An 11,327-nucleotide genomic window follows, 5' to 3' on the forward strand; every position below is an offset into this window, starting at 1 on the left:
ATGGAAATGCAGAAAATAGCTAATGGAATGTTTCAAAGTAGAAAGCCAAAATATACAGGTAGAAGCAAGGCTAATTTGGGCACCATCCTAGGTAAAATAATGTGTGTGGGTTGAATATAAAACGTCAAAAAAATAAAGTCAAAGGAGAGGAAAAGACATTAAGACAGAAGAAATGCTTATGTGATCTCCTTTGCAGTCTTCTTGGCACAGATGTCCCAGTTCTCAACACTGAGGAGGCCAAATCCCAATCTGGACTACAGTCTGGTCCCAACAAATATCACACAAACTCGAACGTAAAGTGTCTTAAATAATGCCCCAAAGCAGGCAAATAATAGTGACAGTTCACACAGATGTATGATGCCAAGATAGGAAATCTTTTATTACAGAGAAAAAAACTTTTTCTTCCAAAATATAGAAATCTGTACAACTTCCGCACAATCAATTTACATGAACTGTACAAATTTACAGCAGTTCATCACAACATACCCAAGGAAAGAAAAAAAACAATAAAACTTAACAAGATAAAGACATGAGATCACAAGCTTTTTCTTCTTGGGTAAGCTCACATTTTTTTGTCAATTTTCTGCTTTTGTATGTAAATAGAAAAATAATAATAAAAAAGAAAAATAACAAAACAAAGGATACGTCTATGATTACAGATTGTGGAAACTAATCTTTTAAAAACCAAAACAACTTTGGTCCTTGCCAACACTTTCTTCAAAAATGGCTTCACTTACAATAAGAGTTACCCATGTTAAAAGATGACTTACAAAAAGGAACACATCGAGACAAAAATAAACACCTCAATTATTGGCACTTCCCATGTGTAATGTTATGCACTCTACCACTGCTTGTAGTCACAATACATTTTACAATATGTAAAACACCTCAAATGTGAAAGTGGCAATAATTTAGCGAGTTGATGACAATATTGACAACAACAACAACAAAAAAACGGTTGTTCCCTTTCTGTATCACGTCTTAACACGCTTAACAAGTTTTGTTGAATATCCCAGGCCTGAGTTTGGCAATACATTCCAGGAGAGACTCCTTGCGTCTCCAGAAGAAACCGTTTTGACATTTTAGTGCATTTAATGTGCTATTTTATCGCTGACTTATTTTTTTAATTTATGTATTTATTTATTAACTCAAAGCACTCTACGACAATTCTGTAAGCTATGTGCGCACAAGCTGAATGGATGCCATTGAAATCGATACTCCTACTGAGGACGTAAGCCATTTTTTGTTGGTGGTGGTAACGGTTGAGAAGGCTTCAAAGGGGATTTGGTTGTTTTCTTAAATTTTGGGTCTTTAAACTGATACAACAGATTACAAATCTTAAGAAGCGGATGGGAAAATCTACCAGTGTGACCATAAAATACAACTATCATAACATGTTTGACATATATAGGAAGGCTCCTCTTCTGGACAACAACATATAATCGTGCTTTTTTTTTTTCTGCCGCACACAGTGCTGAAGGGGGTATCAGCAGAGTGTGAGGCAAATAGGGGGTGCAGTGCGTCAAAGGCTATAGCTCGATTACTCATGATCCTCTCAGGCTCAGGGGAGCTTAAAAACACCCAGCCTGCTGTGACAGATACAGCCCCAGAACCTTGTAGTGGGTGCAGCCATCACATCTTTCATATGCATGTAAACAATGATGCTACTCAGTAATTAAATGCAACGCAATCCAGTGAGATGAAAACGAGACAACAATGCTATGGCACCCTCAATTATTCATCTTGCTTCTTCCGAGTTTCCCATCCACCGAGCCCACCCCCACTCCAACGTGTGTGTGTGTGTGTGTGTGCGTGCGCTGGTTTATTTATCCGTCACTGCCAAGTGAGGGCAGAAGGGGTCCGGATGCGGATGCTAACCACTTTCTGAGCGAGGAGAGCCAGAGGGATTTTAGCTGCCCTGGACAAGAGTCCGGCCCTGGCACTGCCCCGCTCTTCCATCACAAAACAGACCACCCACATCCTGGCATTTCGTTGCCGGCTCCACTACGGGTGATGTATGGTGATATGTGTCACATTAAGTCAACCTGTACACGTGGGGTTAGTGTGGTGGTGTCAGGCTAGCAGTGCATGCGTTGCTTTCGGCTGGAAGGGAGGTCTGCGCTGGGTTCTGATATGTGGCAGTTGAGGCACTCGAAGTTGGGCGAGGGGGAGGGCGAAGCTGCCAGGCTGTCTGTGTGTGTGTGTGTGTGGGCAGTTGAGACCACCAGGTTGTCTGGTGGTCATTTGGAAATCACTAATGGCTCATAATTCATGAGAAGAGATAAATCAAATGCACCTCTAAAGCTTATAAAAGGACTTCCCTTTTAAAAAGTAAGGGCCCTCGGAGATCACTGATCTAAGTGAAATAAAAGGCTGACAAGGCCTGGTGTTGCTTTAAAAATTCAAGTCAAAAATGAGTCAATGCTCCGTGCCCCTGTCACTTAGTCCAGACTTTAGGGAATAAACCTCTATCAGCTTCATGTACAGTGCCACGTGAACACCACGACTTCTCGCCTACCACCAACAAACATCCTCCATCTGCAATCTCTGAAATGTTCACAAATACAGTGTAAAAATGCTTTTAAAATCCAGTCTCACACTCCCTGTTGGACAGACAGCCGTCTATTCCAACCGCGGAGCTACAGTATGAACAAAAACAAATGAGGAGGGCGGAAAAATATGCTGTAAAAGATGACATTCGAATGGATGGAATGCAGGCGGTTAAAAAAAAATACATCCCACACAATCTAATGTCAAAGTGCATCATTCAATGTCAATTCTAACAGATTTGGGTAGAATTGGCCCTTCCTTCTTTGCTACACTTTGCAATTTGGTGAAACAGGAGATCATATGGTAAGGAAAAGGGGGCAAACACAGGAACTTGATTGTGAATTTCAACAACATTCATTAAATTGAGGGTGGAGTGGCAGGCCTCTGCCCTCCCCCGGAAAGCTACACATAATATGGTTTATGGGAGTGCAGCTGACACACTGGTAGCCATAGGTAACAGGTGTCGCAAGCACTTGCACTTACATACAGGCCAGGAGTAGGTTGAGTTTCTGGGGGAGGGGGAATCGAGGAGGTTAGCTCCAATCACTAGCAGGTAAAGATTCACTGTGGTCCAAAATTGAATTTTACAGAAAATACTGCGGATGTTTTCATTTGCGTTGCTTTACCTCGATGGGCTAAACCCTCAACTTCCTCCTCAACAAAACATCCTCAATCTTTGAATATCAAGGGGGATAATTCTCTGAATAAATTCGGTACAATTTGGCGATTTCTTTTGTTTTGTTTGTTTTTTGCTGTGGTGTATTTAGCATGTACCCCATAGTAACCACAAGTAAGAAAAGTGCAAAGTCAATGCTGACAGCCCCTTCAGGGATGAAGCTGATCACCATGTTTACAGTCGGGTGGTGGGTGGAGGTCCTGGTCAGGTGGTGTAGCTGCCCCAACAGTTCACTCTCCATAAGGACTCTCCTAAAAAAGTGGAGTACTCAGCTGATCCAATGACACAACAGAACAGATGATAATGAAGGGGGGGGGGGGGGGGGGGGGATATATATCAAACCTACAAGGTTTCCATCACCTGGATGATAGGACAAATCCTCAGTTTTTTTACTTTTGTTTTAATTTTTTTCTTTTTCACTGTTTCATTTCATATTCTTAGCTTTGAAAAAGGCTCGCCCTGATCCGGTCAAATTCATTTTGACTGGCCAAGGTGTGACCCTGAATGATAAGTAGGCCCAGCCAAAAGTGTGAACCCTTTAACTGGAGACAGTCATCATGTTGTAGGTTTTGGAGGGACTGGTTCTGCCCAGCACCATCAGTTCCTCCTTGCAGCTTATGTGACTGTCCACCATGGGGCTCCCTGAGCCACCGCTCCCTGAGGGTGAGCTGGCGACCACCGTTCCTTGCATGACTGCTGGCACAGGCTGTGACTCGTACAGGACACAGATGGAGCCGTCCTCGCCGATGCGGTAGGACACCTCGAAGGGGTCCACCCAGAGTGTGAGCTCGCTGGGCAGCAGCAGGTAGAGTTGCTGGATGGTCAAGCCGATGTGCTGGCCCGCCTGCCCCACCAGAGGATCCATCTTGTGGTTGATGCGGATGCAGCGGTACCCTGAACCTTTGCAGGGCCTGTCTGGGAACCAGTGGTGCTTGTATTGTTCTGCCAGGACACAAAGAGGAGGATACAGGTTGAATTTAGCTGTGAAGTTGTGATTCACTGTAATGCAGACACTACGAGCATGGTGTTTAAATGAGGTGCTGTAGAAAAATTGCAGAAAAGACAAACGAGACTGGGTACGTTTGGTACTGGTGGATGTGAATGGATTCACAAGAAGGGAAATGTTAGCACATCAAATAATCTGGGTAATACAGTATCACAATGCAGCTGCTTTGGAATTGAGTGTTTTCACAAAGTAATATGCTTCTGATACACAAATAATTGATAACTGAATTTCTATGACAGCCTATCCTTGGTACTTTAGAGCTTGATATTCTGTCTCAGGTAGTTATTGGCTTTTGTCGTAGATATTCAGTCTGGATCTGGCTAAGTGCAGTTATTGTCGGGGCGCAGCGGCACAGGCAAGCAAAGAAAAACAAGACCTGTTTCGATCCTGATAAGCAGCCTTAAGAAAGGCAGTCGACAGCGCCCTGTGCATACGTGACAGGAAAAAAAAGAGAGCCATTGAATTGCACAATCCCTCCCCCGGCTGCCGCCAGTGTCACAAAGTCTCCCATGACTGGCTGAACAAAAACACTGAAAGTCCAAGTCTAGGCCAGCCATCTGGGAGGCGTGGCTCCGCCCCCTCTTAAAGGGACTGGATCTTGTTTTTGTGGAAGTTTTTCCAGAGTAAGGAGTGACGCCATCACTTTCAGTTCCCCTCGGGCTTTGACTGAAAGTGTTGACTGTTGCTTGGGCGTGTAAGGAAGAAATATACACAACCTTGCACTCCTCTAGGGCAACGAGATCTGGACACGTTGAGGCCTCCTTGGTTTGGAGCATTTTATTTACAGAGGAACAAAAAATGCCCCTGCTGTCTACTTGGATAGAGTTCATCCATATTGAATTCCCCTTGTTGCAGACATCATTGTAACCAAACAAGTGAAGTAGGCTACATACAGGGCACCTGTATTCAAACACAGGACGAACAACATAATGCCCCCCCCCCCCCCACACACACACACACACACCCACATGCACGCACACACTGATGCCTGTACAAGCTAATGGAAAAGCACTGGCAGATCTATGGGGCCGAGCCACAAAAGGCATCAGCTGGCTGGGATTGGGATCAGCTCAGCATGGCCTATTCTTAAAAACCACCACAAGGAGGGGGGCTGGGAAGCAGAAGGCCGACGATGCACTGAATCTGTAGAATTTAACAAAAAGACGCTTTTATTCACACTAGTCATGCTTTAGGTGATAAACAATTTGGTTGCACCCCTTCACACATCACAGCAAGGAATGGTAGTATATATAACCAACCTCAATTCCCGTACATATTGAGTCTATTTTCAGTGCACAACCCAACCCCCACCCACCCCCCGCCGATGACGTCGCGTCCGCCCCCGTCTTTAATGTCCTGCTATAGGCTCCACCAAAACACCTCCTCCCCCACTAAGGCAGAATCCATTTGCAGAAACTTTTGTCTGTTTACAAGCCAGCTGCCGTCATTTTTTTTCCATCGACGAAACACGATGAATAATTCGCTTCTACGTTATCTATGAACACAAAGATGGAACACTCTGTGATCTTCATTGCTGAACTTTGCAATGCTGTAACACACACTTTGCTTTTGCCAGTTTTGAAGGAGTTAACTCGTCCCGTCTCACATTTTACTGAGGGACAGGCAGGGGCCCTTCTGGTGGGTATGTAGGTCATCATCTGCTGTTCCATACGTGGAGTGAAGCAGATGTATAGCAGCAGATTTCCAGCAGAGTCGGGGGGAAAAAAAGACCTTAATTCCCTAAAGTAGGACTCTAATTCTGCTTATATGGATTATATGAACAAGCACATGATGACGTCACAAAATGAGAATAGATCTTAATGTTTTTAGCTACAGTTTGTCATGTTAAACAATAAACCAAATCAAAATTCATTGATTTAGGAAATGCTTCTTAAATAAGTGGAACTTCACTAGTATCATATCAATTGAACATTCCCTATAATTAACAGGATTATTTTGATGAATGGTTACTTATTTGTTTAATTATAAATGACTTGGCATTACGTAATTGTGCAGTCTCTGTTATTGTCGAGCTAGGCGCACTTCCTTGTTACTCCCCCCAACAGCCTCCCCCACTTTTTTATGAACAAAGTGGCTCGCTTATAAGACCCCTGTATGCATTATTGACAGCAAAATACGCAATAGTGTCAAATTAAACGTCGAATTGTTCGATTTGATCAGCCATTTCCCCCTCATTTGTCGGGTCCTTAGTACGTCAAGCTGTGCTCTTTGGTAGCGCTGATAGTGAGACTCAGCGAGAACAAAGAAGGCTTCTTCTGACTCCCCATCGGTCCGACAACAAGCTGCATTTGGAACCCACTCTAGCGCCGAATGAAATCCAAAATCCACATTTAGTTAGAGCTGTCTTTACATTTATGGTTTGTTAATTGGAATCTGAAATAACGAGGGGTTTTGCTCACCAGACAAAATGTCCTGTAGACTCTGGCTGAATGTTTGGACTTGTCGATCGTTTACGTGTCCTTTTACCCGCAGAAATCTCGACAAAAATCCCACGGCGGCGTTGATCTCTGGTTTCATGGTTCCCCGGGCACAAAGGGTATGCATTGAGGAAGGCAAAGGCCACGGCCTGTGAGCGCTTTTTTCTGGTCGCTGCGCGCTCGTTGGTGCGTCTTTTTCTCCACTTTGAGCCCAGATCCAAGTGTGGTGGCTCTTGTGCTCATTTAGGGCCGAGTGTGCCGCAGTAGAGGGGTTGTTTTCCTCGCAGAGATACGCTGACAGAGTTGAACGGCACAATCCTGTTGTTGGTAAATAAGCAAAAGAGGGTGGTGGGTTTTCAGATGGGGTCCTTCTGCGCTCTTCCAGTCCACCTTTTCCACTGCCCTCCTCCTGTGTGAAGCTTCTCTGTTGTGGGAGAGAGGTTTTATACCGCCTCCCCCCTCTCTTTCCACCCCCTCCTCGCTCCCTCCCAGAGGCTATGACACAAGCTGCTACAGCAACAACAGTTCACCAATGGCAGCCCCCACCAGCGTCTGACGAGCCACATATAGGAGGAGTGTTGCTTGGACGTCACCCGCTCTGGAAATAAACACCACCACATAGCGTGAAGCTGTGCTGCGTTCACAGGCCGTTGATTACTGGAATAGTGGGGGAATAGTGCCAGCAGCCTTTGTTTTGCTCTGAATAAGCCGTACAGTTTGGTTTGCTACTCTGTAGAGTCCAAAGCACCTCAAAAGTTGGTCGACATCAAATCTGTTTGAGTTTTAAAAACATTTCCCACGGAAATATAATTTTTCTTTTACTGTGTCCAACGTTCTCCTTCATAAATGTGTTTTACCACTCCGAACTGTCATACAAGTGCAAAAGAAGTTAACACGTCTTGACTTTAATGACAAGTTGTGTCACAGGCGGTTGGCTGTAAATGTAATCCAGAAGATTCTACTTGGTGGTACAGTTTGTTTCTGTTCACGTTATGCATTTCCTTGATAAAGACTCCCAACATGTTTTGCTGTTAAGATACTTTTGAGTGGTATGGTTCCCATAGGGCAGAGATAGGCACAGTGGACTCTGTTGATGGGTTAGCAGAGAATTAAGTAGTTTGTGTTTCTTGATAGCTGATAACATCAGTAAACATACAAAGCATTGTACCGTGTCACTTTTCTATTGTTTGCTTGGTTCATCGGTGAATTGCATGCTTTTGTGTTGCAATAATGTCACAATCAAATTCTTAGGGACCATAATCACCTAGGTTTGTGGCTGGTTTTATCTTACAATGTCTCCACTTTATGACCATATTTTTCAGATCAGATCAGACAAGTGAGAGAGAAACAGGAACATGATTTACCTTAAGTCAGTGACATCAGTCTTCCTGTATTCTGACATGGGAAGAATCTCGAGACTCGAGACTAGTGAGAGGTCAACCAAAATGGTGCAATCAGGCATGAGAGCTGTGTCGTCAGGTGAAAATCAGTGGAAATATACAACCAGAAGCTCCACCTTGTTTGCTACAAACAGTCATGTTTGCTCTCTACAGTCATCGTGCAATCAATTAAAGCACTCACAGCCTCAGCCCTCATGTTTCATGTCCTGAAAGTGTGCAAAATGGCACAGATGGTATAAAGCACAATAACAGGTCATCTACATCGTGGCTTTTATGATCTTTCATCTAAAAACACGATAGGTAGTTATAGATATTACAAAGTGGCCTTACACTTGTTCAATGCAATGACTCACTCACTCATGTGTTGTTAGTGAAGACACTGACGACTGCTCACCTCACTGCAAGTTCACCCCCACACACAACAACATGCCCACAGTCGCAGTTTCTCCGGAGAGTTTTGGAGAGTTAGCACACCTGGAAACCTCATTTAACACTTTTATAGTTGTCAAACTTCTGACGGATCATAAGTCAGTTAAGACAGCTGTATTGTTTCATTCTACACCTATATTCCACCCAGAAAGTCTACAGAGAGTTTGTATTTAATTTTTTTGTAGCATTGCATTGTTTATGTACTGTATGTGGTCAAGATTATCAGTATAACTATCCATACTGATGAAATATTTTAGTCAAAACGTTGACCGAGCACAAGGAATTAATATTTTGGCGCATCACACATTTTTTTACAATTTACAGACATAATTTAGTGTTTTCATTGTCAAAATTGTCAGGTGTACCAAAATAATAGTCCGTACTGTCCAACTTCTTGATGTACAATTCACTCTGTTCACATTTTCAGATCAAATAACATTGCATATTCTGCCCAGAAAGTTATTTTTGTTGCATTGCAAGCTTTTTTTCCTTTCCTAATTATACAATTGAGTGTATTTCCATAGTCCATAGTTGTAAACTGTACAAAATACTGACTGTTTAGGGTGCAGGTTTCCTGCACACCTGGAAACTGTTCCGATTTTACTCAAACAATTGACGGATCATAAGGAATTTAATATCGCATTGATGTTTTACTTTTCCTTCACATTCCCCCCAGAAAATTCAGATTTTTCTAGCATTGCAAGCGCTGTTTTCAGAAGAGTTTGCAAGGGTACCAAAATAACGAGCAGTACTTTCCAACTTTTTGGTGTGAAGTTCCACTTTCATGTTCTGAGGAACCTGGAAAACACCTGGAAAACCTTACTGTCTTATAAACAGAGCATGCTCAATTCCAGATGACAATTTTTAAATTAACTCTAAGGAAAATAACAAAGCCATGACACGAGTCTGTACTCCACTCGCAAACAAAACTTAGGAATAGTTTTGTGACCTGGCAGTGGAGATATAATTACCAGCACAGAAAACATCAGCGAAAGTAACTATTAAACCTGGAAACCCCCAAATGTTCCTCTTTCATTTTGATCTCTGGGTACAAAAAACTGAAGCACCAAGGTGGGTACTAGGTCGGCACCGCACAAGGGTGGGGCATCCTGCCTTTTGGCTTCATTCCACTCCTGAATGGAGGCTTTTAACTCCAAACCGCACAAGAACGACAGAAAGGGAAAGAATGTCGGCTGCTTAATGACGGCACAGGCGGGGGAGGTGAGGCCTGGCTGCTGCAGGCGAGTGTGGGCGCACTTTTTTCCCCCAAGCATTGGTGTTGTGGAGGTTTATATGTGCATGCTCGGGCACAGCTGAGGGCAGCACAAAAGCTCAGCTAATGTGCTCATTCAGATATGAGATAAAATAAACCGGCAGCAGTTGTAAACATAATGCCAACTCCTGGAATTCTATAAGATATTAATCTTTGTTTGTGTTGATTTGATAAAACACTGCTAACAACCACCACATCTGTTTTTGTGTGTCCTAAACCTTATATGGTCATTTTGAAAAGATCCCAAACTATACACAACAATTATCGCTTACAATTCAGGAGTGTGACGAAAAGGAACCACTGTCACGTGTCCTTAAAAGCACCACACAATTTGAGCAAAGAACATCACAGTAAAAGAAAATGTCCGTTACTGAAAACAAGTGACGGTCGTTGATTCAACCAGGAAAATAACTTTTCCTACCTTGGATTCAGTTGATGTCATCCATAAACAATTTTTTTTCCATGCCTGTATTGAACATATCCAGACAAATTAACACAAGGTTATAAAATACAATTTAAAAAAATGTGTGCAACATTACCGTCTATTCCCCTTTGACTCCCTCTTCAATTTTTATTGCTGGTTTTGTATGTGATCGCTGTGTAGATAACCCTCCGTCTATGTTTGTGTAGAGCACCGACATTTGAGATGGCGAGGGACCATGCAGAGCCCAGTCTAGGAGGCTGATTCTCAAGATGTGTTGGTGAAACTTAGTTTCCAGAAGAACTAAGGTAGGAACTGCAAGTATTTTCATTGCACAAGACCTAAGTTACTCAGCAATGTCTCCACTTAATGGTACACTTCCATTTAACTTTCCCCGTTAAGTCCTGATTGGCAGAACTGTATGGATCTGTCATTTGTATTGTGTAAATGTACAGTATATGGGCAATTTCTCTGTTCTCTGTTGGGAACCACACTTGAGATGTGAGCCAAAAATTGGGATTTTTGATACATGGTGATTATCTACAACTGTGCATTTGTAGTTCCAAATGTAGTTGACTCTGTGCTTGCGCTGTCTTGTGATGGCACTAAAGTTAGCTACGAACTAATGCCAGGGTACGAGGTACGGAAAGCCAAATGAACACTGCATTTACTTGATGTTAATGGAAACACATGCTGTAAGTTCTCATGATGTGGTTAAACTGTAATAAGTGTATTATTTGTATTAAAATTTTACATGTTAAGCAGACTTAAGATCTTAATGTATGCCAGAAATGGTATCATTTACTATATTTTGAGGAATCTATCACATTTTTCGTTATGGATTCAATTGTTTTATATGGTGGTCATCAACAACTGCATTTCGTTGGACTCATTCCTTTGTACTGTTGTGCGATGATGCTACAGCTGGAATAAAGGATATGGAAAGCAAATTAAACACTGCATACTTGATGTTTTAATGGTAATACTCGTTCTACAATTGGGATTGTCACAACTTGAAGACGCATTTCCAACTCAACAGTTCGGTTGCATTCGCCAAGGTATGTCCTCGTGCTGGAACTGTTGTTTGGTATTTGTATTGTCACATAGCTCGCAGTTTTATTGAGATCATACTAA

At 42.7% G+C, this 11,327-nt stretch overlaps 1 protein-coding gene and 1 long non-coding RNA gene across 2 annotated transcripts in view; one reads left to right on the forward strand and one right to left on the reverse strand.

The window, feature by feature from the left end:
* LOC133397354 (uncharacterized) overlaps nt 1-11,076 on the forward strand; it is a 43,051-nt gene extending 31,975 nt beyond the window's left edge. Inside the window, exon 4 of the long non-coding RNA XR_009767596.1 lies at nt 10,403-11,076. This is a non-coding gene — a long non-coding RNA (uncharacterized LOC133397354). The remainder of the gene's footprint in view (nt 1-10,402) is intronic.
* btg1 (B-cell translocation gene 1, anti-proliferative) lies at nt 354-7,099 on the reverse strand. The gene is made up of 2 exons (XM_061667799.1): nt 6,653-7,099; nt 354-4,168 (listed from the first exon to the last, which is right to left on the reverse strand). Exons 1-2 carry the CDS (start codon nt 6,795-6,797, stop codon nt 3,765-3,767), a joined length of 549 nt encoding a protein of 182 aa, XP_061523783.1. The 5' UTR covers nt 6,798-7,099; the 3' UTR covers nt 354-3,764.
* Nucleotides 11,077-11,327: the final 251 nt, after the last annotated feature.

The sequence above is a fragment of the Phycodurus eques genome, chromosome 22 (genome assembly GCF_024500275.1).
Source record: "Phycodurus eques isolate BA_2022a chromosome 22, UOR_Pequ_1.1, whole genome shotgun sequence".
In the NCBI taxonomy this organism is placed as follows: Eukaryota; Metazoa; Chordata; class Actinopteri; order Syngnathiformes; family Syngnathidae; genus Phycodurus; species Phycodurus eques.

Excerpts from the sequence above, each read along its gene's own strand:
- btg1 (XM_061667799.1), bottom strand. The coding sequence starts at position 6,797 with ATGCATACCCTTTGTGCCCGGGGAACCATGAAACCAGAGATCAACGCC. Across the intron at positions 4,169-6,652 it reads TCTACAGGACATTTTGTCTG|AACAATACAAGCACCACTGG; the intron begins GTGAGCAAAACC and ends GTGTCCTGGCAG.